Source organism: Protopterus annectens, chromosome 1.part1 (genome assembly GCF_019279795.1).
Source record: "Protopterus annectens isolate FY-2018-M chromosome 1.part1, PAN1.0, whole genome shotgun sequence".
Classification (NCBI taxonomy): domain Eukaryota; kingdom Metazoa; phylum Chordata; order Ceratodontiformes; family Protopteridae; genus Protopterus; species Protopterus annectens.
In genome coordinates, this window is record NC_056726.1 from 753,308,385 (window position 1) to 753,335,470 (window position 27,086).

General features: G+C 44.2%; 1 protein-coding gene across 1 annotated transcript in view; it reads right to left on the reverse strand.

Annotated features, from left to right (window-relative positions):
* The window catches only part of DNAI1 (dynein axonemal intermediate chain 1), a 2,249,827-nt gene that overhangs the window by 260,602 nt on the left and 1,962,139 nt on the right, over positions 1–27,086 (reverse strand). The window contains exon 17 of the mRNA XM_044077834.1: positions 7,397–7,545. Within this exon, the coding sequence (XP_043933769.1) occupies positions 7,397–7,545 (149 nt within the window). The remainder of the gene's footprint in view (positions 1–7,396; positions 7,546–27,086) is intronic.

Here is a 27,086-nt window from a genome sequence, read left to right on the forward strand (position 1 = left end):
CATTTTGCATTTATTGTAAGGTTTGTTGATGCTGGAAGTCCACCATGGCAGCATGATTTTAGCTGAGGCTTTGGCTTTGATTCTATCTTGTTCAGATGAGTTTATACACTTATGCAAGTGGTTGTACAGGGCTTTAGTGTAAGCTTAGGTGTAATTCCCACTTTCAGCTTGAGGTGGACTTGAAATGCATTTATACCTTTACCTAGAAGGGTATTGTTTGCCTTGGTGAAGTTTGTGAGTTTGATTTCACCCTTTCTGAGTTCTGGTGTTAGTGTCAGTTTGAAGGTGACGATTTGTGGTCAGCTTTAACTAATTAGGGTCCAACAGCTACAACAGTGTACCTGTTTGACATGTTGGTGAGGACCAGATCTAGAATGTTTGTTCCTCTTGTCAGGGTATGGACATTTTGCTCCAGGGCATTTGAATTCACAAAGTCAAGGAACTTTTGTGCTAGTATGTTTGGGCTAAAGCAGGTTTCCCAGTTGATGGTGGAATAATTGAAATCCCCCATAACCAGTGTGTTTGGTAAAATTTGGATTGTCTTTAGTTTGGCTAAGTAGGCTTCATAGATGTCATGACCCATGGAGAGGGATCTATAAATGACTAGGACTTGAATGGGGGTATTACTCACTGAAACGTAGACATGGAGTAACTTCATGCTTTACCAGAAAGGCTCATCCAGACTCTGCTACACTTTGCTGTGAAGGAAAGGTTAGTTTGCTTTTATTTTTTTGTATTTTTGTATTACTTTATTGCCTTTCTATATTTTGAATACTATGGTTTGTTTTCTTTACCTTGTGTTTTACTTGCATTCTGCTTTAACAGCATATTAAAACTTCAAAAGAGACCACAGCTCTCTCTCTTCTGAGTCAGGCAGAATTTTTTTTACCGCCCTCCCACCCAGTTACAGTTGTCTTGTTAAATACCACTGTCATTCTAGTTGCCTGCCTCTTATGTTAATCTGACCATATATCTCATTTCATCTCTACTTTCACTGGCTTGTGTGAGTAATCACAAAATCATCATTTTTGAAATCCCTCCCCTTCAACTATTTAAATTTATTGGCCATCTTACTGTATTCCATAGTACCAGAATACAAAAGTGACCACCCATTTCAATCCAGCTTGCTGTTTTAAAAATAGTGACTCTCCACTAAACCTTAACTTTTTAAACAGGTAAAACTTAAGTTACCTACTTTCACATCTAACTTCTCTAGTGCACACTGCAGTGTGCATTTTTTTTCATCTTACCTTTAAGCATCCCTGTGACTAGCACTTTCTCTAATACCTGCTGGAAAGCACTAGGAAGCCTTAAACCTGATACAATCACTCAACTCTCCTTGTTAATAAGGATAAATTAATAGTAGGCACTAAACAGCCTATAATTGCAAAGTACCTTGCTAGGGTAAGGGGAAATAGCTCCTGTACTTTACAAAAAAAAAAAAAAAAAAAAAAGCACTAAACCAGGCATGTCCAAGGGTCAGCTTCCGGTGATTTCTCCTGTCCACCTGGTGAATCTGGGCATACTGGGGCAATGCAGCAGTTGCCTCATGTACACAGACAACCCTCTCCTCCTACCACCCAACACTACAACCTGTGAGAGATGCACTTACATAGCCAAAATGGAAGCAAAGCTCTCTCCACCCAAGATTGTACTAGACAGTCAAGAGAAGAAGGTTAACACCCACACTACACCTCAAGCAACACATAGCCCTTCTAAACCCACACCACCAACACCCACATATAGCAACACTAAATCCACATATGCAGAGGCCCTTAACTGTAACCTGCCCAAGCAACAAGCACCTTTGAAGCTGAAACGCAAATAAACACCAATCACAACCAAAGTGTCACATAGTTCACAACACCAGTGTGCCACCTAGCAACAGCCCCTAAGGCAAGACAATGTACCTAACACTTTAGTCATAGGTGACTCTATAGTCCGGCACACTGATGTCCCTCTCACCAGGTTGAACAAGGAGAAAATTACAGTCAGCTGCCTGTCGGGTGCCAGGATTCGCCACATAACGCATGCACTCAAGTCAGTCCACAACAAGTACAAATATGACTCTGTCATTGTCCATGTTGGAGTAAATGACTTGAGATGTACCTCCCTGGACAACATGAAAAGAGACATGGAAGAGCTCTCGGATCATGTGGCCCAGGCAGGTATGACCCTAGCCCTGAGTAGCATCCTGCCTTCACCCAGAATTATACCACAATATAAGGACAAAATGATTGACTTCAACAATTGGCTAAGCTTCTGGTGTCATTCAAATGGGATCCAGTATCTGTCTGCCTGGGACGACATGATTGACAGACCACGATGCTTTGCCAGAGATGGTCTGCACCTGTCGCCCCTGGGATTCAGGTTACTGGCTAAGGCTCTTGCCACCCCATTAGTGCCTTTTTTAGGCAAAGTTCAAAGGACAAAACCACCACCGTAATAGGTACAAGCATGCAAAATCTGAAGGTAATGCTACTCAATGCTAGAAGTCTAAACCTCAAAATGCACTCTCTCTCGAGGCACTCCTAAAAATGGAAAACATTGATATCTGTGCAGTAACTGAGACCTGGTTCAAGGCTCCAGAGAGCACCCCTGCAATACCAGGCTACAACTCTTACCACACTTTTCACCCACCAAACCAGGACCAAAACACTAAAGGTGGAGGAGTGTAGGAGGATATTCACACCACCAGGCTAGTTGCCCAACACAATGCGTCTGAAATTCTCCAGGTGCAACTAACACTAGGTAAGACTGAAATCCAAATTGTAGCTTGCTACAGATCCCCCACCATACCCCAAGATTCTCACTACACCTTTCTAAACATACTGGAAAATATTAAGATAGAACCAAACACCCTAATACTGGGTGATTTTAACTACCCTGCCATTAACTGGGAAAACTACTCATGTACCAACACCTTTGCCCAACGGTTCTTAGAATTCATAAATTCCAACGCCCTGGATCAACTAATCCATAGTCCCACCAGGGCCTCCAATATCCTAGACCTGGTCATTACCAACATGGGAAATCGATGCTCCACACCTATGGTCACTCCCTCGTTAGTCAGGTCTGACCATAAGCTAATCACCCTTAACATCCACATCCCACCCCCACCCTCCAGTAAGGAAACCTCCATAAAAAGCTTCTCCAAAGCCAACTTCATGCTACTCAAGTCAGAAGTGACAAACATCATAACATCCATGCAGACGGGAACTGAAAGTTCAACTGCTGAATCCTACACTAAGGCACTGTATGAGCACATCCACTCATGCATGAATCGTGCCATCCCAAATAGAACCAAGATGCTCTCATCCAAAAAAAGGAAGCCAATCTGGTGGTCCCCTGCTATAAACAAACTTTACAACAAAAGGAAGAAACTGTTGCAGAAAAGAGGAAAATCCCAGGATGCAAAAAACTCCCTTACCAGCCTCAGTAAGAAACTGAGATCCCTCATAAAATCCTCCAAAGCTAGTTATGAAAATAAAATTGCCAAAGATTCCAAAGACAACCACAAGGCATTCTATAACTATGTCAAGAATCTAAATGGCAATGCTCAGATCTGCTCTGAGCTAAAACAGAATGGCATTAAATATACTGATCCCAAGGATATTGCCAATATCCTGGCAGATCGATTCAGTGCCAACTTCACCCCCCTCTCACCCCCTAAATGGCCCACCTCAATATCGGAAGATTGCCAAATTTCGGTAATAATGGCCACACAGGTAAAAAACGCACTCTCCAAAACTAAGAATACAGCATCCATGGGACCAGATGACATCCCGGGCTGTGTACTACATGAACTACAGTATGAACTGGCACCTCACCTAAGTGTCATGTTTAATCATAGCCTCACCTCAGGTTTCATGCCCACTGAGTGGCACAGAGCTACAGTTATCCCACTCCACAAGGGGGAATCCACCTTGGATCCTGGAAACTACCATCCCATCAGTCTGACAAGCCTTATCTGCAAGGCCATGGAGCGTATTATCATAGAACTTATAAACAAAGACATTGGCAACCTTCAAACACTGGACCCCATCCAGTTTGGGTTTGTGAAGGGCCAATCTTGTCTCCTGAACCTGATTGACTTCTTCGAATCAGTCTCCAGAGCCATGGACAAGGGTAAGGTGGTCCACACAGCCTATCTGGACCTTGCCAAGGCCTTTGACACGATCCCCCACTCTGGAATCATAGATAAACTTACTAAGCTGGGCATTTATCCCTACGTCACCCAATGGGTTGCTAACTGGCTTACTGATAGAACCCACACTGTAAATGTAGCCGACTTCAAATCCAGCTCCAGACAAGTGACAAGTGGAGTACCTCAGGGTTCAGTCCTGGGACCGTTCTTGTTTGGCATCTACTTCTCTGAAGGGACTCTGGCTAACAAAGTTCGCAGATGACTGCAAACTGGGAGCCATTATTGAATCCTCAAATGATGTGGATACTCTACAAAAGGGCTTTACAGAAACAGATGCTTGGTGCCAGAGCCATGGGCTCAAGCTCAATGCCAAGAAATGTATAGTTATCCCCTTTGGGAAAAAACATGTATCTGTGAATTACCATATAGGTGGCAGTACACTAAACACCGAAAGTGTGATAAGAGGCTTAGGGACACAGGTGGACAGTGGTCTCACCTTCAATAACCACATCGCCACAACAGTCAGGAAATCCTTCTATGTGGCACACCTCATCACTAAGGGCTTTTCATCCAGAAAAAAGGAGGTCATTGTCCCACTGTACTCATCCCTCATTAGACCCATTATAGAATACAATGCCCCGTTTGGTATGTACCTCTCAAGACATCTGCAACAACTGGAAAAGCCGCAGAAATACCTCACTAAAAGAATCACAGGCCTAAAGCCGATGCCCTACGCTGACCGCCTTAAAAAACTCCAGCTATACTCTGTCGCATATTGTCTACTCAGAGGCAATCTCTGCTTAACATACAAGGCCATGTCAAACCCAGAGCTGTTGGACATGCTACACTTAAAGAAATCCCAATCCCTCAGAGCCACACGCTCCAGGGATCTAAACCTTGTCATCACAATAGGATAGGTTCCTGACCCAGAGACTCCCCAGACTCTGGAATAGATTGCCCATACATGTCAAGCAGAGTGCCTCTTTGGCCCTCTTCAAAAGGAACCTTGATGATTGGATGGGAGAAAGGAAATTCACCCCAGGGATCACGTCAGTCGCCCTGCTAGACAGGTGTCCAGGGAAGTAAATAGTGTGGGAAGAAATAGCCAGGGAATTGTTGTGGCTAGGCTTGTATAGGCCCTAGGGCTGATAGCCTAGTACCAACCTATGAACCTATGAGTTGTCCAGTCTAACTAGATGTGAGGTGAATTTATCTCTAACATAGATTGAAACACCGCCTCCTTTGGTTTTCACAAATTCATTTTATGGACTAAAGGTGTGGAAGATATTGTAGCCTTACAGGGCCAGGGTATTCTCTGAGGCTTTAAACCAGGTTTCTGTGACTGCACAGACATCCACATCTTCTAGTGATAGAAATGCTTCCAGGGAGTGCAGTTTTTGGTTTCACATGCTCCCCTCTATAATTTGCAACTCACTCAGGAAAATAGGAAGCTATGAACAACAGGCGACAAACAGTGGTTAATATCTCCACTAGAGTGCATCCTAGAAAACATTCTTAGTGTATTTTTTCTGCATGCAACTCATTTTAAATACTCCTTTTCCAAGCAATTCCATGGTGCCATAAAGAGCTGTGGACTCCAAATGGAAATACCACAGAAAGGTGCTACATATGCTAGTGAGTTAACAAAGCACCACTATAAACAGTACAGGTTGCAAGAAGGGATTCTCATTGTTAGGAAAAATACTTGAGACATTCCAAATGAAATTTAACAATTTCACACTTGTGATAATAAGCACATATGTCTCATGGGTAAACAGATAAAACAAAATATATTCAATTATATTTATATACCAGCAGGCAAAAAAGACAAGTAACCCAAACATATTTATATACAGTAAACAATGTTTTTTTTTTTCAAATATCTCCAGTTTTTCAAGCAACACTTCATTATTAATATGTTACACTAGCAAGGTATATACAGGTTAACAATGAAATAAAATAAGTGTCAGCATTGTAAGCAAAACAAAACAAAAAAAAAAAAGATTTCTTGCTGACTAAATTATAAAAATAATATATTTATATTGGCTAAAGTAAGAAACTCAGCTGTATTAAGACTGACCACATTTAAAGCTACTGTTTTTCAGCAAGACTCATAAAAGTTAATGTAAACAGTAGATGGTGAAAGAAGTAATGCTTACTGTTAGGGAAAATATGTGACACATTCCATCTGGGATTTAATAATTTCACAGTTATAAACTCTAGAAAAAGAACTGTCCCTTAACACAAACAACCTATTCTGCCAAAAAATAAGCCATTACTTAAAGCTCTATTCTCTAGACAATTCTAGCATGCTCAGCCAAACAAATAATGACTTGGGAATATGATGACCTAGATTTTGTGACCACTGTTCTGTGATTAACGTATTAATAAACTAGGCTGTTTATAGACTGGACTTTAGACAGGAATTATTGTCAGTAAACAGAAAAGCTTCACTTCGGTGGTGCAGCGGTAGCGTTGTCACCTCACAGCAAGAGGTTCTCACGTTCGATTCTCGGCTGGAGCGCCTTCTGTGTGGAGTCTGCATGTCCTCCCTGCGGTCGAGTGGCGTTCTAAAGACATGTGTGAATGGGCGTGCCTTCATTGAAGGATGGGCATTGGGGCTGGCACCTCGGCACCATAAAAATCGACTGCCAATCATTAGCGGACTGGAGTTCCGCTGTGGCGACCCCTAACCGGGAAAAGACGAAAGAAAAACAACAACAAACAGAAGAGCTTCACTTCCATACAGGGATACGCTCACCAGAAGTAGCACAAATGTAACTCATGGATAGAAAAGCAAGAAATCAACTTGATTTACTAACAACTTGACCAGAAAAGGTCACCACTGATACTTACTAAATGCACAGTACCACTGTTTCGAAAGGGCAAGGCAGCATGGTTAACCACTGAATACAAATCTTTAAAATATGCTTGTCATGATACTACTGTAACCAATTTTATTGGAATGCTTAATGTAAGTTTACACTTTTCTTTTTACAATTTATGCTCTTTCAAGCAACTCTATTTTCTATTTTCACAAGATGCATTTTATCAGCTGCATAATAAAAGTTATGAGACTAAGAATGGATAAAAATAAAAATGATGGATGGCAAAATTGTCTGTATATTTTACACATATTACATAAAGACTAAACAAAATGCTATCAAAGTTGCTGCTTCTCCCATACTAGTTAATTGGATGCATCTATCCCTAGATTTTACAAAGTTGAATGCATTTTATGAGACTTACTTAACAGTGTGATCCCAGATTTTAACAGTCCAGTCAGAGCTGCAGGTAATGAAAACTTTAGGGTGGAATGGGTTCCAACAGACAGCATCTACTGTCATGCTATGAGCATCATAAGTATCCAAAAACTGGCTTGAGTAGGCTTTTGAACACTGAAAATAAAAAAGTAGAACTTTAGAAAAACAGATATTAGAATAAAAAAATAAATATCCATATTTTAACATAAGAATGATGCATTTTTGTCATGAATTCTGAAATTATGTATGCAGTCTTTATATTCCTATACCTTTACTCAGCAGTATAACCTAACTTTTGATATCACTTTTGGACCAATTGCTAATTGTTTCCAGTCTGGCCACTACATGGAAAAATCTACCTCCCCCCAACATGATACAGGAAACTGAAATTGATTATATTAGATAAAGTAGTAAAGGAAATAAGCCTGGCTCCCTGGCAAAGAAGTGCAAATCCCTTACTGACACCCAGGCAACCAGGGTTCGATTAATAGCCCTGGCACTGAACAGTCAAGAAGGGAGGGAAAAGAGTGAAAGGGTGTGGCTCACACACCTTTTTGAGGAAGTGGGTAGGGTAGTTGGGGAGCCCACAGGGAAGTGTGATTTCTACAGTGGAGACTGCGGAAGCCACTCTCCATGCTTGGGGAGAGGAGATAGGGCTACTTGCTGACAATATTTCTTGCAGAAGTGAGGGAAGGCCAGCTCAGACAGTGCATTGCACATCCCTCTTTGTATCTGCAAGCAGGGTGTCCACATTGGAAATGTAAGACCATACAGAAAATCTTCAAACCACCCTTAATGGCTGTCTAAATGCTATCTCCTCTCCCTGGTGATGCGGAATGAATGGAACAAATGGCCTTGGGGGCAGATGATCAACAGGCAGCAGAAGCAAACATCATTGAAAAAATAGTAAAGGAAAACAAACTGTATGTCGGCAAGATGTACGTGTATGTGGAGGGGGGGCTTTGCCTGCACACAAATTAAGGATTCAAACTCCACTGCAAACTTTAGTTTAGCAAATGCATGAGAAAACTTAAACTGTGATATTCATTATTATGCATGAATTTCTGTTTCCTCATGCTCCTTGTTCCATGTGAAAAACATAACTATGGTAGCACACAGATTCTTAGAATGGTCAACGAAATAGGACTTATCTACAGGAGTTTACCAATATATTCTCTGTATAGTACTGCTTAGTGTGTTTCTGCATTCTATAAGTTTGGATTCTTGCTGGGTGTCACTTTATTTCAAAACCTGTAATCTTCAGTGCTCACTAGGAGTGTTGCTTTCCTAGAGAGTGTGCAGCATACATGTCTAACTTATCAAAGCTCTCATAACAAAATAATTAAAAAAATAATTAAAAGCAAAACATGTCTGCTAAGTGGACTGCTGGCTGGCTAAATATGGTTTGCTTTTGGGTGACATGGCAGTACATTCATTAGCACTGATGCACTGTAATGCTTGATTCCCCTATTTAGTTCCCTTTTTGGAGTTTTTAAGTCCTCCCTTTTTCCTTGTGGACCCTTAATAGGTTCACCAGTTTACTTCTCCATCCCACATATTTGCTTGTAGATGAACTGACACAGCACAAAAACGCCCCTAGGTGTACATGCAGTGTTTCTAAATGAAATTGCATCCCATGGAAGATTGTTTCTCACTTACACCCATTGCTTGATGGGGCAGATTTTAACTACATGTGATCTTGAATTGAATAAAGAGAGTATTGAGCAATGGATGAACAAACTGATGGCATTTTATAGTTTCTCGTTTTCATTTGTTTAATTTTCACCTATGGTTGCTCTGCTAAACATATACAATAATATAATTAAACTGTTGAGACAGATTTTGCAATGTACGAAAATCAGTGAAAGTATTATTCATACTACATAACATAAAATACATGGAAGCATTGATACTGGCAAATGATCTCTTGATTTTGATTTAGAGATGAAAATGGACAGATAGATAAATCATTCTAGTTTAGGGAGGATGGAAGGGCTGAATCACCTAGGCATCCATATCAGTGTGAGAATGTCCAAATATTTTTGGTCCAAATCGCTTTTGTGAAGCTTTGTATGTAATGCTGCTAAATGTTAGCTGAGTATTCTGTATGTTGCATATGTACTAGTGTTATTTCTTGTGGACAGTTTTTTCCCAGGCCTCCACTGAAAAAATGTTTGCTCAGTTAGGCTTTCCCAGTATACAACTAGAAATAAATAAATACATTTTTTTTACTAAACCTCCAGTAGGATTTTAGCAGTGTGTGTGCCATAAATAAAACTGATCACAGGTGTTCACTGAAGTGCTTACTGCTTGAAATGGGAAAAGGGCAGGTAATAATAGAGGTGTTTTCTTAGTAAGAGTCCAGAGTTTACAACGAGCAGGTATATTATATGTGGAAGACACAAGACAGGCTGAAGACTTAAAGATGCTGATCAACCCCAATAACATCCAGGAATGGGTCACAGTGACCTTCTACAAAACTGTGCCCTTCACTGTAGTGACCTTCTGGCCTGCATCCTACAGCTCTCCTCTGCTGAATGAAAATACCCAGACAACAAAGACTCCAGGTACTATACATAACAGATGCACAAGACTGCATTCATAATGCTATAAATGTACATACCACTAATGTTCTTAAAGATTACTGGAAACAGATTGCAGAAATACAGCTGAAGATTAATATATATCATATCCATAGCCATATCCCCTCAAGCCACACGCTCTAGGGATCTAAACCTCACCACAACAATAAATGGGACGTGCTGGAGAGGCCTTGGCGAGTGGATGGGAAACAGGGGGTTTACCTCGGGGATCACTTCAGTGGCTCTACTGGACAGAGGCACAGAGAACGATCTAAGGGGGCGGCGAAAGCCAACACATTCTGGCTAGCCTTATAAATGCCTTTGGGCAGACAGCCTAGTACCTACCTATGAACCTATAAGATACTGCTGAAATTTCTTCTCTGTAAACAGTACAATAACACTGATGACAGGTCCCACACAAGTACTCAGTAAGAAGTTAACATTTTATAAAGTAGTTACCTTACTAAGTAATGTTTTACAAAAAAAAAAAAAAAGGAGGTATGCAGTAGATGCAACAAAGAATGTTATTCTTTATTCAATAGCAGCAACAGCAACCAGGAAAACCTAGAGTCAAGATACTATAAGAATCGTTGGCTGCTTACCCTCTGCAATATGCTGCTGTAAATAAAGAACAGCATTCCAATCTGCACTGTAAGGATGACAATTTAAACATGAGATAACACATGATGTCAACAACTATATACATATCTACACATATATATATATATATATATATATATATATATATATATCTTTCTCTCCCTCTCACTCTCTCTCTCTCTCTCTGTATATATATCTATCTATATATATATATATATATATATATATATATATATATATATATATATATATGTATACACACACACACACACACACACACACACATATATATATATATATATATATATATATATATAGGGTTTATCATAACTGACTGATATGTGAAAATATCGAGTCACTCCTGACCAATGCCAGAATACTGAAAAGCAAAGTTACCAATAACACAAATGCTGAACCAAAGATAAAGTGCAAAAGAAAAACACTTTCCTTTTGCGATCTTACAATAATAAAAAAAAAAATAAAAATTCAGACTAAATTTGTCTGAATAGGGAGAAGATTATAGAAAGGGTTTTCTTAAGGTAAGATGTAGAGAGAGTTAGGGTTAGCAGGCATTACTCCTGCTAACCCTAACCTTTAGACGCTGCAAATTCCCTAACAAAAACCCTTTCCATAACACTATTACTAAATAAGGCAGATTTCGGCAGACACTGCACAAAACTATAACACCAAATTTATCATCTTACATAGTAGTCCTTACTTTAATCCTAACCCTCATACAATCACATACACACTCTCCTAACCCCTAATGCTGAAACATTTAGTATATCCAAAAGTTTCAGCATTAACAAATGACACCCCTCTTGCTTGCTTACAAAAACAGTGCTGCTCCTCCTCCAGTTGGCAAATCCACACCAGCTAACATAACAAACATTCATGCATTTGATCACTTTTACTATCACAGTACAATTCTTTCAGCAAAATGGTTATTCAACAACAAGCCAGGTATCCATATATTTATTATATGTTTGTTAACCTGGTAAGCCACATGGGCACAATGGCCTTTTCAGAGGCAACCCAGAAGCACTGTTTAGTTAAGTAACTAGCTCAAAGTGACACAATAGCCAAATGGAGGTGGAAAGACTGAAAATTAGGGAAGGGACTGAAGATTAGGGATTAATTTCATTAACAGTTTGGAGTCTTAATCGTCCATGTTAACAGCCAAATGGGTTTGGCCTGTTCAAGACTTCAGAAGTTAATAAACTATTCTGAATAGTAGCCACTGTGTAGGGCTATTAGAAAACAGGGTAGATTTTAAAGTTTAGCAAAACAATGATACCTTTCAAAAACTGAGGCCTTGTTCAAATTGATATTTCTGCTTTTCATGCATGAAAAGGGAGCACCAAATGGTTAGTCAGCTCTTTCAAATGGACACTATTTAGATCACAAATTTCAAATGATTTACTTACAATACATGCTTAATTCAGAAACAGATACAGCTATAGTAATACTTACAGTCATAATCATATAAATGAAGTCAAGTACTACTACTACTATTTCAGCTGCAGTCTATCAATAACATTTCCACGTCTTCCTTTCTATATGGTCAGGATAGTAAGCTAAATAGTGAAGTAGTCATATTAATTAACAGAAGAGACGCTATCTTCTGATGGCCTGTTACATGCCTTCTTGGAGCTACAGTGAAGACAAGTATTAGAGAGGTCATTTATTTTAGAAATACGGTTTAATATTTGTAATATATGTGCTTTTCTGTTTTCTTTTACTGCACTATAAACTTTAGGGGAAAAATAACCAACTACTAGCGGGTTAGTAATTATTCTGTGTAAATGTGTTATAAAATACTGAGTCTTCAACTGAAGGGACAGAGTCCCCAACTACAGGAATCCCAGGGTGGCCTCAAGGAAGGATATTCCTAAGCACCATTGAGCTAAATGATGGCCTACTTCTAGAAACTAAGTCCAGTTTGTAATGAGAGATGAAGATGTGAGATGAAGCCCAAGTCGCTGCTGCACAAATGTCATCCATGGAGGCTCTTGAATGAAAAGCTGAAGAAGCTGCTATCGAGCTTGTTCAGTGAGCACGCAGTTGCTTAGTTAAAAGCAAATTTAACTTATCGTAAATGAAGCCACTTGGCTAGGGAAACTCTAGACACAATCTTGCCCAATTTTGTTTCAGCAAAGAAAACACGTAACTGATCTGAATTTCTGATGCCTTTTGTTTTGTGTGAATAGAAATGCAATTGCCTATGCACATCTACTGAATGCAACAAATATTCGCCTTTGTTTGTATAATTTGGGAAAAAACTAGCAGATTGATATATTGGTTAATGCTGGATTCTGATACTACTTTGGGCAAAAAGGATGTATTAGTTTGCAATGTAACTCTATCCTTATGAAAAATTTGGTATGGAGAGTTCACTGACAAGGCCTGAATTTCTGAAATTCATCTGGCAGAGGTAATGGCCACCAAAAACAAAGTCTTCCAAGATAGAAATTTTATATCGCAAGTATTTGCAGGTTCGAAAGGTGGCAGGACCAAAAGCTTACAGTACCAGAGTCAAGTCCCAAGGTGGAGTATAATCTTTAACTGGGGGTCTCAACAGAAGTGTTTCTCATAGAAAGGTCTTACAAAGTTTATGGGAAGCAAGGGAACAGCCATCAAAATCAACATGGAAATTGGAAATTGATGATAATTGAACCTTTTCTGTGAAAGAGCTGGCCCCTTGACTAAAAAGCAATGACAAGAACTCCAAGATAGTGTGAATCAGTGCAGAAAAGGGGTCCACAGTATCTTGAAGTGCCCAGTGCACAAATCTTTTCCATTTCCTAGCATAAGTTTTTCTTGTAGATGGTTTGAGGGAAGATAATAGAATTTGGCGAATAGGGGAAGAGAGCATAGGTTGTCTGGCTATTACTGGAAATGGAGAAACCAAGCTGTCAGCTTGAGATTTGGAAGGTCTGGATGAATCATGTCTGTTGCATGAGGCAGCAGGTCTGGAGCTGAATCTAGAATCCAGGGTTGATGGATCAAATGAGGCCACAAGAAGGGGAACCAAATTTGTTGAGGCCAAAAGGGTGCAATGAGAATGACCTTGTTCTTCGACCTGGCAGCTCTCTGAAGGAACTTTGATATCAGAGGTGGATATGCATACAGTAACCCGGGGGCCAGTCATGGAGAACAGCATCCATAGGTGACTCCCCCCCTGTGGGAGGATGAGAGCAAAGTAGCTGCTGCTTTTGTTGCTTAGAGGAGATGCAAAAATATCTAAGCAAGGCTGGCGCCACTTCCGGAAATTCATTTCTGCTACTTTCTGGTTGAGGGACCATTTGTGAGGTAACAGAATGCACCTGCGCAGTTTGTCTGCTAGCACATTAGTCTTCGCTGGAATGTGCATTGCTAAGAGAAAGCTGTTGGAAAAGACTGCCCAGTGCCACAGCCTTAGTGCTTCTTGACATAGGTGGTATGATTTGGTTCCTCCTTGTTTGTTAATGTACCAAACCACTCACATATTGTCTGTTTGTATTGCTATCATTCCCAATGGGACAGCATCCTGAAAGGCTTGCAGTGATAAAAGCACTGCTTTCAACTCCAGAACATTGATATGCAAATTGGCCTCTTCATGGGACTACATGCCTTGGACTGTCTTTCCCAGGTAATGACCCCCACCCTGCCTGGGAAGCATCCGTGGTCACTATGGCCTTGGGCTAAGAGAGGCAAATAAACGGCCCTGTAGCAGTTGTTCCAACTGTGTCCACCATATCAGATCTTTCTTGCATGAGTTGATTTGTATTGGAATGGATAAAGGTAGCTGAAGCATTGACCATTGAGATGCCAACACCCACTGAAGAATCTTCGTGTGAAATCTGGCCAGCAGAACAAGGGTTATTGCTGCTGCTATCAATCCCAGCACTTGTAGGACTACGTTAGCTGAGACTGTGGTACTACAAATTATCTTGTTGACTTGCGATCTTAAAGTTTGAACTCTGGAAAGAGGAAGGGAGGCTATTGTTGATCTTGTGTCAAGTAGGTCACTTATGAACTCCTCTACAGTTTGACATGGTTGAAGATGTGATTTTTCGAAATGTTTGGTTATTCCTAACTGTGCACAAGTCTGGATTACTTTTTCTCTTGCCATGATGAGTTGATGCCTGGTCGGGGAAGAGATGAGCCAGTCGTCTAAGTAAGAAACACCCGGAATCTTTGCGGTCTGAAGTGAGCTGCTACCACTGCCATGCATTTGGTGAACACCCTGGAGGCTGTGGTGAGACCAAAGGGCAGTGCTATGAACTGGTAATGACTGGCTCTTAGCCAGAAGTGTAAGAATTTTCTGGATCTTCTATTCATTTTTATATGATAGTACACATCCTAAAGATCTATTGAGCACATCCAGTCATCTTTTTCCAAATATGGAAGAATGGACTGAACCCATTACCATCTGGAACCTTGTCATCCAAACAAAGTTGTTCAGATTGCAGAGATCCAGAATTGATCTCCAGTCCTGTTTGGCACTAAAAGAAATCTTAAACAAGTTCTGGATCCTTTCTGGTCTGGGGGGACCTCTTGGATTACTTTTTTGTTTAGCAGCTTTTGTATTTTAATGGCTACTTGTTCCCACTGACTGGGTGGAATATCAGGGATTTTCCTGTAATTTATTGGAAGAAGGAAAAATGGAATTATATATCCCCTGGATATGATCCTCTGCACCCAAGTAGCTTTTGTTATTTCTAGCTAGGCTCTCTGGTGCAGGGACATGTGACCCCAGATTGCTTCCAGAGGGGAACAATTGGACCTCCTTTCAGGAGCACTGGAAGGGTTTGCCAAAGAAAGATTCTATAGACCCTTGATGTTGTGGGCCTCCTCTGCCACGAGGGTGGCATCTACCATTTGAACTTTCCACTCTGCCTTTGAGGGAAGACCCTCCACATGTGTCCTGGAAAGATCCTTGTGATTTCTTGAACTACATCCTTCCACTACCTTGATGATTCCTCGAAAAGAATCTTTGGGGGGGGGGTGGAAAAACATATGCCCATGGCAGAAAGGGTTTTCCTATCCTTCTCAAACCTGGACAACGTATCTTTTTCTTTGGGGCTAAAAAAGAGAGGTGTCATCAAAAGCAGCATTGATGAAATAGAAGTTATGTTCTTACCATAACGTTCCATGTTAGTTGTCTTCTTCTCGCCTTCTTCTTGCTGGATGGGTTCGAGCCGACTCACTCGCCACTCTAAAGCTCGAGAGTTGGTTCCACCGCTCGAGGCCCCTTATATCCCACAATGCTAGGCGAGAGTTACCTCAGATCTCGTTTGTAAGCTAACCCCAGCTTATAACAGAAACAGTATAACTGTGAAAAACAGAATCCACCTCTAACAACAGGAAGAAGAAGGGTGACCTACATCCTGAAACAAGAAATATGCATAATAGCATATAGCTAAGAAAGAGGTGGTAGAAAGAGAGGTCACGATCACAACTCCTCTAGGTCTGTCCAGGCCAGGGGAAGGAGGGTGGCCAAGAAGAAGGAGAAGAAGACAACTAACTTGGAACGTTATGGTAAGAACATAACTTCTATATGTTAAGTTGTCTATCTCGCCTTCATTCTTGCTGGATGGGACCGTCCCTAGCACCTTGTCCCGGTGGCCTAACGGAACAGACTCCTGAGAACAGTGGAACCAAAATTAGCTCTATGCCTAGAAGCTAAATCCAACTTATAATGGGAAATAAAAGTGTGAGGAGTAGCCCAAGTAGGCGCTGCACAAATGGTGTCAATAGGCAGTCTGTCTTGGAAGGCTAGAGAAGTAGCCAAAGCTCTGGTGGAATGGGCTTTAGGCTTATTAGGCAGTTTTGTGTCTAATCTCATAAACAAGGGTAATCAGAGATGTTAGCCATCTGGATAAAGATACCTTTGAAACTGAAGTCCCTTTCTGCTTTCCGCATAGGAGACAAACAGCTGATCAGATTTTCTGAATTGTTTCTCCTGTCCAAGTAGTACCTTAATTGACGATGAACATCCAGACAGTGTAATTTTTGTTCAGACCTATTTGAATACTCCGGAAAAAGACAGGGAGGTCAATGCATTGGTTTAGATTTGATGTTGAAACCACCTTAGGCAAAAAGGACGGGTTAGTTCAGAAGAAACTCTGTCCTTATGGAACACAAGGTAAGGAGAACGACAACTGAGTGCTTGAAGTTCTGAAATTCTTCTAGCTGATGTGATAGCCACCAGAAAGAGAGTTTTCCATGATAATAACTTTAAGGAACATGAAGCTGCAGGTTCGAAAGGGGAAAGAATCAAAGAAGCAAGAACTAAATTTAGGTCCCAAGGAGAAGGAGGATTTCTTACAGGAGGTCTGAGAAGAAAAACTCCTTTCAAAAAGGCTTTGCAGAGTTTGTGGGACATTACGGCGGATTCAGAAATACCCACATGGAAATTAGAAATAGCTGCCAATTGAACCTTAAGAGTAGATGGAGATGAACCTGCATGGAAGAGTTCAGCAAGAAAATCGAGGACTAGTTGGATGGAAGCGGTGAAAGGATCTATGTCCTTTCTTTGTGCCCAATATGAAAATCGTTTCCACTTACTCAAATAAATCTTTCGAGTGGAAGATTTATGGGAAGCTATCAAAATATCTCTAACAGAGTGAGATAATTGAGGAAGCCTGGCTACGGTTGGAAGTGGAGGAACCAAGCAGTGAGGTTCAGAGAGGGAGGGAGCGATGAAACTGACCCGACTGATGGATCAAAAGATCTGGAACTAGGTCCAGATTCCACGGTCGCTCCAAAAGAAATCGATGCAGAAAGGGGAACCACACTTGTCGAGGCCAGTAAGGAGCAATGAGGATCAATGAGGCCTTCTGAGCGATAGCTTTCTGTATTACTTGAGAGATCAGTGGGAAAGGAGGAAATGCATACAGAAGTCCCCGGGCCAAACTTGGACTAGCGCGTCCCTGCTGGGTTGGCCTGGTAAAGGGAATAGAGTGAAGTATTCTCTGCACTTGCTGTTTTGGGGAGTAGCAAAAAGATCGCAGCAAGGCTGACCCCACTTGAGAAAAATGACTCAGACTACAGAGTCTTTCAGAGACCACTCGTGAGGCATGAGAATAGCTCTGCTCAACTTGTCCGCAATGTGATTGGACTTCCCGGGGATGTGCTGCTATCAGAAAACGCTGAGAAGAAATCGCCCATTGCCACAGTCTGAGTGCTTCTCGACACAGGGGTATGATCTGGTTCCGCCTTGTTTGTTGATGTACCACACTACAGACATATTGTCTGTCTGGATTGCAATCGTTCCCAAGGGAAGAGAGTGTTGAAGGGCTTGCAACGCTAAAAGCACTGCTCTCATCTCCAGAACATTTATGTGCAAGTGGCATTCGTCTGGTTGCCATGTGCCCTGGACTGTCCTGCCCTGATAATGCCCCCCCCACCCGATCAGGGAGGCATCCGTTGTCAGAGTAGCAACCGGAGGAGGTGGAAGAAATGGTCTCCCCAACAGGAGCTGGGGGGAAGACATCCACCACATGAGATGCTTTTGCACGCGTGATCATAATGGTGTGAGACATTGGAAGTTCCTGGTATGACCATTGAGAAAAGAGCATCCACTGAAGGATCCGCATGTGGTATCTGGCCAATGGAAGGAGGGTATGGTCGCTGCCATGATTCCCAACACCTTTAGAACTAACCTGGCTTTGGCTCTGTTGTTGTTGAGAAGTAGTGATACCAATTTTGAATGTCTGATATCCTTTGGTTCGTTAGTGTTGCAGACATGTTTACAGTATCTAATTTTGCGCCTATGTAGGTAATAGTACGACAAGGCGACAAAACAGACTTTTCGCAATTTATTGAGATACCCAGTTTCTGACAGACGCGAAAAGTGTAATCTCTGGCCATCAGAAGGAGATGCTTGGTGGGAGCTGTGAGGAGCCAGTCGTCCAAATATGGAAACACCTGGAATCCTTGTCGTCTCAGGTGAGAAGCTACCACTGCCATGCATTTGGTAAACACCGGGGCAGTGGTGAGACCAAAGGGCAGGGCCCTGAATTGAAAATGACTGGTTCCCAGCCTGAAGCGGAGGAATCTTCTGGAGCGTCTGTTCATTTTATGTGATAGTATCGTCCTGAAGGTCTATAGAGCACATCCAGTTTCCTTTTCCCAATAGGGGAAGAATGGATTGCAGCGTGACCATCCGAAATCTTGTTTTCTTGACCGATCTGTTCAAGATACTGAGATCCAAAATTGGTCTCCAGTCCCCTGTTTTCTTTGGAACTAAAAAGAACCTTGAGTAGATTCCGGATCCTAGTTGGTCTGCTGGCACTGGCTGAATAGCTCTTTTTGCAAGCAGTTTTGAAATTTCCAAAGCTGCTAAATCCCTTTGAGCGGGTGGGACATCTGGAAGGGATTTTTGACTGATTTGGAAAACGAAGAAAGGGAATAGAATAACCTTCGGAAATGATGGACTGTACCCATTTGTCTTGTGACAAGGATAGCCAGGCTTCTGGGTACAGTGACAATCTTCCCCGGACTGCCTCCGAAGATGGGCAGTCGAGCAACACCTCAGGGATGCTGAAAGGGCTTATCGGAGAACTCGATTGCCCTGGTTCTGTGGACCCCTCTGCCTCTAGAGCGGCGTCTACCATTGTTGTTCCCCTCTGCCTCTGGCGGGAACCGACTCTGTCGTCAGGCGAAGTCCCTTGGGATTGTTTACGGAACCACATCTTTCCCCTTCTGGCCTTTGGGGTAAGGCCTAGAAGGAGTAGAAAACGGACTCCGACGGCAGAAAGGGTCTTGCCATCAGTCTCGCACCTAGTCAGGGTTTCTTTCACTTGTGGACCAAAGAGATGATCCATCAAAGGGAGTTCGTGAAAGACGCCTTGAAAGGTTCCAAAATTGCATAGCCGCATCCAGGCGTGCCTACGTAAGGCTACCCCTGTTCCTGCTCTGCTCGCTCCATCGGCCGCATAAGAGAGGAGGCGCATGGAGGAGTTGGAAATAGAATTAGGATAGCCAGCTGCATGTTCATTTTCTCTTGAAACCCGCAGCTGTAGGGTCCTTCAGCATTTCACTCGCTTCTTTGATCAAGTCCCTTTGAAGACGAGTGAAATGGCACAGGTAATTCAGCGAACGCATAGTAAATGTCGCTGAGGAGAACATCCGCTTCCCGTACCTATCCATGGACCTAGATTCCTTGTTAGGTGGATGGACAGGCACTGAAGGATCAGCCAGTTCCTTCTTTGTGGCGGCAGCTACCACCATAGCATCCACAGAGACTCCTTTTGATAAAAATTCCTTGTCTGATGGAGCTGTGATGAATTTGGAGGGTCTCCTGGGAGTGGGGTCCACTGAATCAGGAGCCGTCCATGCCATTTTAGCAACCACCTGCATGAGGGGGTCGAAGGGGGGGACACCCAGGAGGTGGAAGGACGAGAGCCAAACGCTTCAAGATACACAGATTCGTCCTCCGAAGGGTTGAGGGCTGGCCAATTTCCCCTCTGTTTAAGGATCTCCAGAATGTCTGCAAATGAGACATCTTCAGAAGGGGAACGGGGGGAACCTTCAGAATCATCCAGATCTGTGTCGGAAGTGATAGACTCAGGTGAGTCAATGTGCTTCCTCTTGCACTTCCTCTTCCGAGGGGGCTCTTCTGCCAAATCAGGAGAGGCCTCGAAGAGGATGAAATCCCAAAGGGAGCTCCTGAGGAGTTGGCTCTCTGCGGTCCGGGATGAGGGAGTGAGTCGATTACCCTGAGGCAGCATAGAGGGAGGGGCTGACGGAGCCGACTGTGGAGTAGAGCCAGGCTCTAACACACTCCGCATGACCTCGAAGCACCCCGTCAGGCAGAGCCAGAGGTCCCCGCCCGAGGAGCTAAGGACCCCTCGGCACCGACAGTGATGGCTCCGAGGCGATGTCGGAGCCGAACTCACCAGCGCCAAGCACCGAGAGGAGAGGGGGTCGGACAAGGGTCCGATGCCACTCACCCCGGAGCCGACGAGGAAGTCCGCCGAGATTCCTCCATGGAAGAAAACGGAGCCGACGACGGAGCCGAAGACAATTGTCTCGGCCCGAGGTGACTACAGTCTCGGTTCCGACCCGGCTCCGAACTCAAGAGAGTCGAAGGAGGAAAGAGTTGATGGACCGGGCAGGCACCGACTGATGAGTCGGGCTCTGAAGCATCTGGGCTAGTGCCTCAGACTTGAGTAGTCGACTCACCACCCTCTGAAGGTCATGATCGACAGCCTCGATGACCTAGAGGAATGAGACCTTTGGCTCCGTTCAGACAGCAGGGGAGATCCTGGAGCCGAATGAACGGAGCCAAGAGAAGGTGACCTAGACCTCTTTCTGGTTGTCGGCTCAAGATCTTGTCGGAGCTGACACGGTACCTCGATAACCTCGGCTCCGGCCGAGGAAGCAACAGAAACTGTGGACTGAGTCTTATCGGCTCCAGCCGGAGCCGATAAAGGCAAAGGTTGAACAACCTGAGGTCGCGGCTCAGAAGCTGGAGCCGAAGACCTCGATGCCTTGGAGGGCTTCCTGTTGAGACAGACAGGGAATCCTCAGGCTTCAACAAGCCTCTCAGAATAAGCTTGTTTTTCTTTCCTGCAGGACCCTGGGGCTGAAGCCATGGCAAACAGCACAGGAGTCCTGCAGGTGCAAAGGCCCCAGACATAGACACAAGAAGTGTGAGCGTCTGTCAGAGACATTTTCTGACAGCACGCATCACACTTCTTGAATCGAGACCTTTGTTCTTTAGACATAGCCTAACTGGTGAACACAGACACACACTCAAACACACCAGTTATACCCTGTCAAAATAACTACTTTAGTAAAAATACTAAAAATAAAGTACAATAAAGTACAATAAACAGCAGTTTAAACTACACAAACATTCCCTAGGAAGGGAAGGCCCAAGGCCCAAGGGAAGAACTAAAAGTTCTTTAAACAAAAAACGGAAAAATTAGGTCGGGATAAAGTTCAATGAACTACACTAATTAGATAATAATTAAACTAAAAGGGGTAAAAAGAGTAACTTTAATAGAAAAGCTTAAACTCACCAGGAACCGTAGAACAACCAACCTCGGTTGTGTGCGCAAACAGATCTGAGGTAACTCTCGCCTAGCATTGTGGGATATAAGGGAGCCTCGAGCGGTGGAACCAACTCTCGAGCTTTAGAGTCGAGGCGGTGGGCGGGGAGGTTCCCATCCAGCAAGAATGAAGGCGAGATAGACAACTTAACATCTTTTAGTTATGTACTTACCATAACTTCGGATGTATGGGATCCATCTCGCCTACATTCATAACAGATGGGTTCGGAGCCGATCCATCGGCTCGACTCGCAACTAATACACTAGCACGAAGTCTCTCATTGGCTGGGCTACTCCCTATCCCAGGATGCACTACACCTGCTTCCCCAGATCTTGTTTGTTCGCTTTCATACATCCATGCAAACACACAAAAACTAGTAGTCATTATAACCAACTAAAGTTCTTCAAGAAAGATCGCCAAGAAAAAAGGGACTACAGCTCCTCTAAATCCAAATGGAAGGGGGAAGGAGGGTGGGTACTGATGAATGTAGGCGAGATGGATCCCATACATCCGAAGTTATGGTAAGTACATAACTAAAAGATGTAATGGGATCCTATCTCGCCTACATTCATAACAGATGGGACAGCGTCCCTAGCACCTACATCCCGGGTGGCTCATTGGAAAACACTCCTGAGAACTGTGGAACCAAAGGAAGCTCTGCCTCGAGAAACCACATCCAATTTGTAATGAGAAATGAAAGTGTGTGGAGAAGTCCAGGTTGCCGCAGCACAAATATCATCTATTGATAACTTGGAGTGAAAAGCTACGAAGTAGCCATTGCCCTGGTAGAATGAGCCTTGACTGGAAAGGGAAGGTCTTTGTTAGCCTGTGAATAAATAAAATGATACAATCTTTAATCCATTTAGATATGGAGGTTTTGTTACTGGTTGACCCAATTTGTTCACTGCAAAGGAAACAAACAATTGATTTGATTTCGCGTTTGAGCGGTTCTATTCAAATAAAAGCATGATTGTCTATGTACGTCCAATTGATGCAAAGTATATTCTGCGTTATTAGAGAATTCTGGAAAAAAGACAGGGAGTTCTATAGTTTGTTGAATACAGAAAGAGGAGGCCACTTTTGGTATAAATGCAGGGTTTAATTTCAATGAAACTCTATGCTTGTGAAAAATCAAATAGGGAGGATCAGAACAAAGAGCTTGAAGTTATGAAACTCGCCTGGCAGACGTTATGGCTACTAAAAAGGCCGTTTTCCAAGACAGAAATTTTAAATCACAGGTAGCAGCTGGTTCGAAAGGATGGGCAGTTAGGGCAGCAAGAACCATATCCAAATCCCAAGGGGGGACAGGATGAGATAAAGGAGGCCTAAGGAGCCAAGCCCCTTTAAGGAAAGCCTTACAAAGTTTGTGAGACATCAATGAAGGTTCAAATGAAGCATGAAAATTAGAGATCGCTAGCTGAACCTTAATGGTAGAAACTGAAGAGCCCGACTGAAAAAGGGAGGCCAGAAAATTCAGAACCTCCGATACTGGTGCAGTGAGAGGATCTATACCCCGTTCTTGAGCCCAGAAGGCAAACCTTTTCCATTTACTGGAATAAAGTTTGATGGTGGAAGGTTTATGAGAAGAAGACAGTATGTGGACCACGTCCGGCAAAACAGCATTGTCTCGGACTAAGGATGGAAGTGGAGTAACCATGCTGCCAACTTCAGGGACCTGAGAGACGGATGAAGCCGTCCTGACTGATGAGTCAACAGGTCTGGCACCGGATCCAGAAACCATGGACCTTCTATCGCATGCCTCTGTAGAAAAGGAAACCAAACTTGACGAGGCCAGTGCAGGGCAATCAAAATCATCTCGCTCTCCATGTAAATGGCCTTCTGTATCACCCTCGGTAGGAGGGAACAGAGGAAGGCGAGAGAAGACCGGGGCCAAATGTGAGTCAGAGCATCCCTGGGAATCTGTCCCTGAGAAGGGAACAGTGTGAAGAACTCTCTGCATTTCGCATTGTGAGGGCTGGCAAACAGGTCGCAGCAAGGAAGACCCCATCTGTCGAAGATTTTCGCAGCTATACCCTGGTTGAGGGACCACTCGTGGGGCAAAAGAATGGTCCTGCTTAATCTGTCCGCAATCACATTGGACTTCCCCGGTATGTGCGTTGCCATTAGAAAGCGATTGGTAGCTACCGCCCAGTGCCAAAGTCTCATGGCTTCTCTGCATAGTGGGTAAGACCTGGTTCCACCTTGCTTGTTTATGTACCACACCACCGACATGTTGTCGGATAGGATAGTAATCGGGCCCTGTGGGAGAGCGTGATGGAGAGCTTGGAGTACCAATAGTACCGCTCTCATCTCCAGGACATTGATATGCAAATGCGTTTCCTGGATCTGCCATGTGCCTTGGACCGACCTGTCCAGGTAATGACCCCCCCACCCTACCTGGGAGGCGTCCGTAGTCACAGTGGCAACGGGACGTTGAGGTATAAAGGGTCGCCCCTGGTCGAGATTTGATTGGAGAAGCCACCAATGCAGATCTCGACGGCAACTTTCCGTGATTATGATTAAGTGGTTCAAGGGAAGTTCCTGATAAGACCATTGAACCGACAGTAGCCATTGTAAAATTCGCATGTGAAGTCTGGCCAAGGGAACTAAAAGTATGGTTGACGCCATCGAGCCCAACAGTTGTAGGATCCGATGGGCCGGGGCTCTTAGGATTTGACTTGATCTTGTAGGACCTGAATTCTTGCTGCCGGTAAAAAGGCGCGCATTCTTTTTGTGTCTAAGTCTGCGCCTATGAAAGTAATACGTTGAGATGGCTGTAGTACAGATTTTTGCAAATTGAACGTGATCCCTAAGAAACGGCCCAAGGTGAACGTGGCTCTGAGCGCTTGGAGTAGTAGATGCTCGGAGGTGGCAGTAAGGAGCCAGTCGTCTAGATAAGGAAACACCTGGAATCCCAGACTTCTCAGGTGAGCAGTTACCACTGCCAGACACTTGGTGAACACCCTGGGGCTGTGGTGAGACCAAAGGGCAGTGCTCGAATTTGAAATGACTGACTCCGAGGCGGAAGCGTAAATGTCTCCTGGACTCTTGAGCTATGGGAATGTGATAGTAAGCGTCCTGGAGATCTATGGAGCACATCCATGCATCTTTTTCCAGCAAAGGAAGAATAGATTGAAGAGTGACCATTCGGAATTTGGACTTCTTTACGAAACGATTCAATGAACTGAGGTCCAAAATGGGCCTGAAGTCCCCTGTCTTTTGGTACCAAAAATAATCTTGAGTAAGTTCCTGATCCGATCTGGTTGATGGGGACAGGCTGGATGGCTCTTTTTTCTAGCAGCTTTGAAACCTCTAATGCTGCCTGATCCCGCTGACTGGGTGGTACGTCCAGGATTTCCCTTAAAAAAAGGGGGGGTTTGTTGAAGGGGATGATATAACCTCCGGTAATAATGCGAAGCACCCACTGATCGCTTGTTATGGATTCCCAAGCTTGAGGGTGCGCAAGAACGACCCGACTGGCTCCGGAGATGCACAGTCGGGCAACAACTCAGGAACGCTGGTTGTATGAAGAACCACGAAAGGAATCACGGTCTCCAGAGTTACGGGGGCCTCTGCCACCTCTGGGGCGGCGTCTTCCAAAATTCCCCCCCGCCCTGCCTCTGGAGGGGGAATCACTGGGTGGAGTAGGGAAAGACTTCTGAGATTTTCTAAACCACATTTTCCCTCCTCTCCGAGCCTTGGGGTAAGGCCTAGAAGGAGCGGAAAATCGGGCCCCAACGGCAGTCAAAGTCTTGCCCTCCTGCTCGCACCGAGTTAGTGTGTCCTTCACCTTGGGTCCAAACAAAGATGACCCATCAAAGGGCGTGAAGGAAGACTTGAAGGCCTCTGCGACGAACACAAGCGTAACCAGGCTTGTCTCCTGAGGGCAACGCCTGTTCCGCTGCTCTACTGCCCTTCGGCCGCATATGAAATGAGCCTCATGGACGAGTTAACAATAGAAAGGAGGGTAGTCATCTGTGCACCAACAGTCGGGGCCAGCGCCTCAGGTAGGTTACCAACAAGAGAGTCATTTAGCTCTTTGAGAAGATCCCTTTGGAGCCTCGTAAAATGACATAAGTAGTTCAGCGACCGTAAGGCAAAGGCCGCTGAAGACAGGGTATGCTTCCCGTACCTATCCATGCTCCTAGAATCCTTATTAGGAGGATGAACAGACGTCGAAGCCTCTGCCACGTCCTGCTGTGTGGCAGAAGCCACCACCAAAGCATCTACAGGCACACCCTTTGTGAGAAACTCCTTCTGGGGGGGGGGCTGACAAAAATTTATTGGGCCTCGCAGGCACCGGTTCCACAGAATCAGGGTGTTCCCACGCCCTTCGAGAAACCAAATCAAGGAGTTCATCGAAGGGCGGAGACACCCAGGAGGTGGAAGGCTGGGCCCCAAAGGCCTTGAGGAAGACTGACTCCTCAGCTGAAGGGGTTTTGGCTTGCCAGTCACCTCTCTGTCTCAGAATCTCCAAGATGTCTGAGAAGGAGATATCATCTGAAGATGATTTGGGAGACCCTTCTGCGTCATCGAGGTCAGTATCCGATGTAACAGACTCATCTTGGGAGTCTACGTGCTTCCTCTTACACAATTTCTTCCTAGGGGGTTCGTCTGAAGCAGATTCGGACGGACCACCCGGAAGAAGGGAACCGCCGATGGGGGTATCCTCAGGCCCTGGGGCCCCGCTGCCGGGGGGCTGCAACACAACAGAGGCACCAGTCTCCAAATCTAGGGACGGTGAGGTAGAATCTTGCTGAACCGGCAAAGACATGGCTAGCGCGCTCCTCATGACCTCAAAGGCCGGACCTCCAGAATCCAAGGAGGTCACTGGTCTAGAGGCCACGATGGCACCAGGAATTCCAGCAGCCGATGCTCCAAGAGGAAGACTAGGTACCGAAGCACCCAAAACCAAAGTGTTCCCTTCGGCTCCGGCTGAAGAGGTCGCAGTGCCAAACCCTGAACCGGAGGACAGGGTAGGAAGCACAGTCGAAACCGAGAGGCCTGTAAGGGGTCTCTGCTCCGACCGTACGGCTCCACTTTGCTCCACCACCACCGGCTCCAACGGCTCCGAGGAGGTTGGAGGAGGAATCAAATGTGTTGGAGGAGGGATCGGCTCCGAAGCAAACTGTGCTGGAGCCGAGACCAATTTAGTAAACACTGGAGATTGGAATAGCCTCTGTAAAACCCTATCCAGGTCCGAATCTGAAAGTCTCGATGATTTAGAGGAGGTAGACAATCGAGAAGACTTTCCTCTCGGCTCCGAGAGAGAAGGGGACTGGCTCCGAAACGGCTCCAATGCTATCGGCGCCGACTCCACCACAGCATGGACCACCATCGGCACCGAAGGAGCCTCCTTCGGAGCCGAGGGGGAAGAGTCTGAGCTGCACACTTCCACCGGCTCCGAAGCCATTGGAACCGATGGAGGTGATTCACCTCTCGATACTC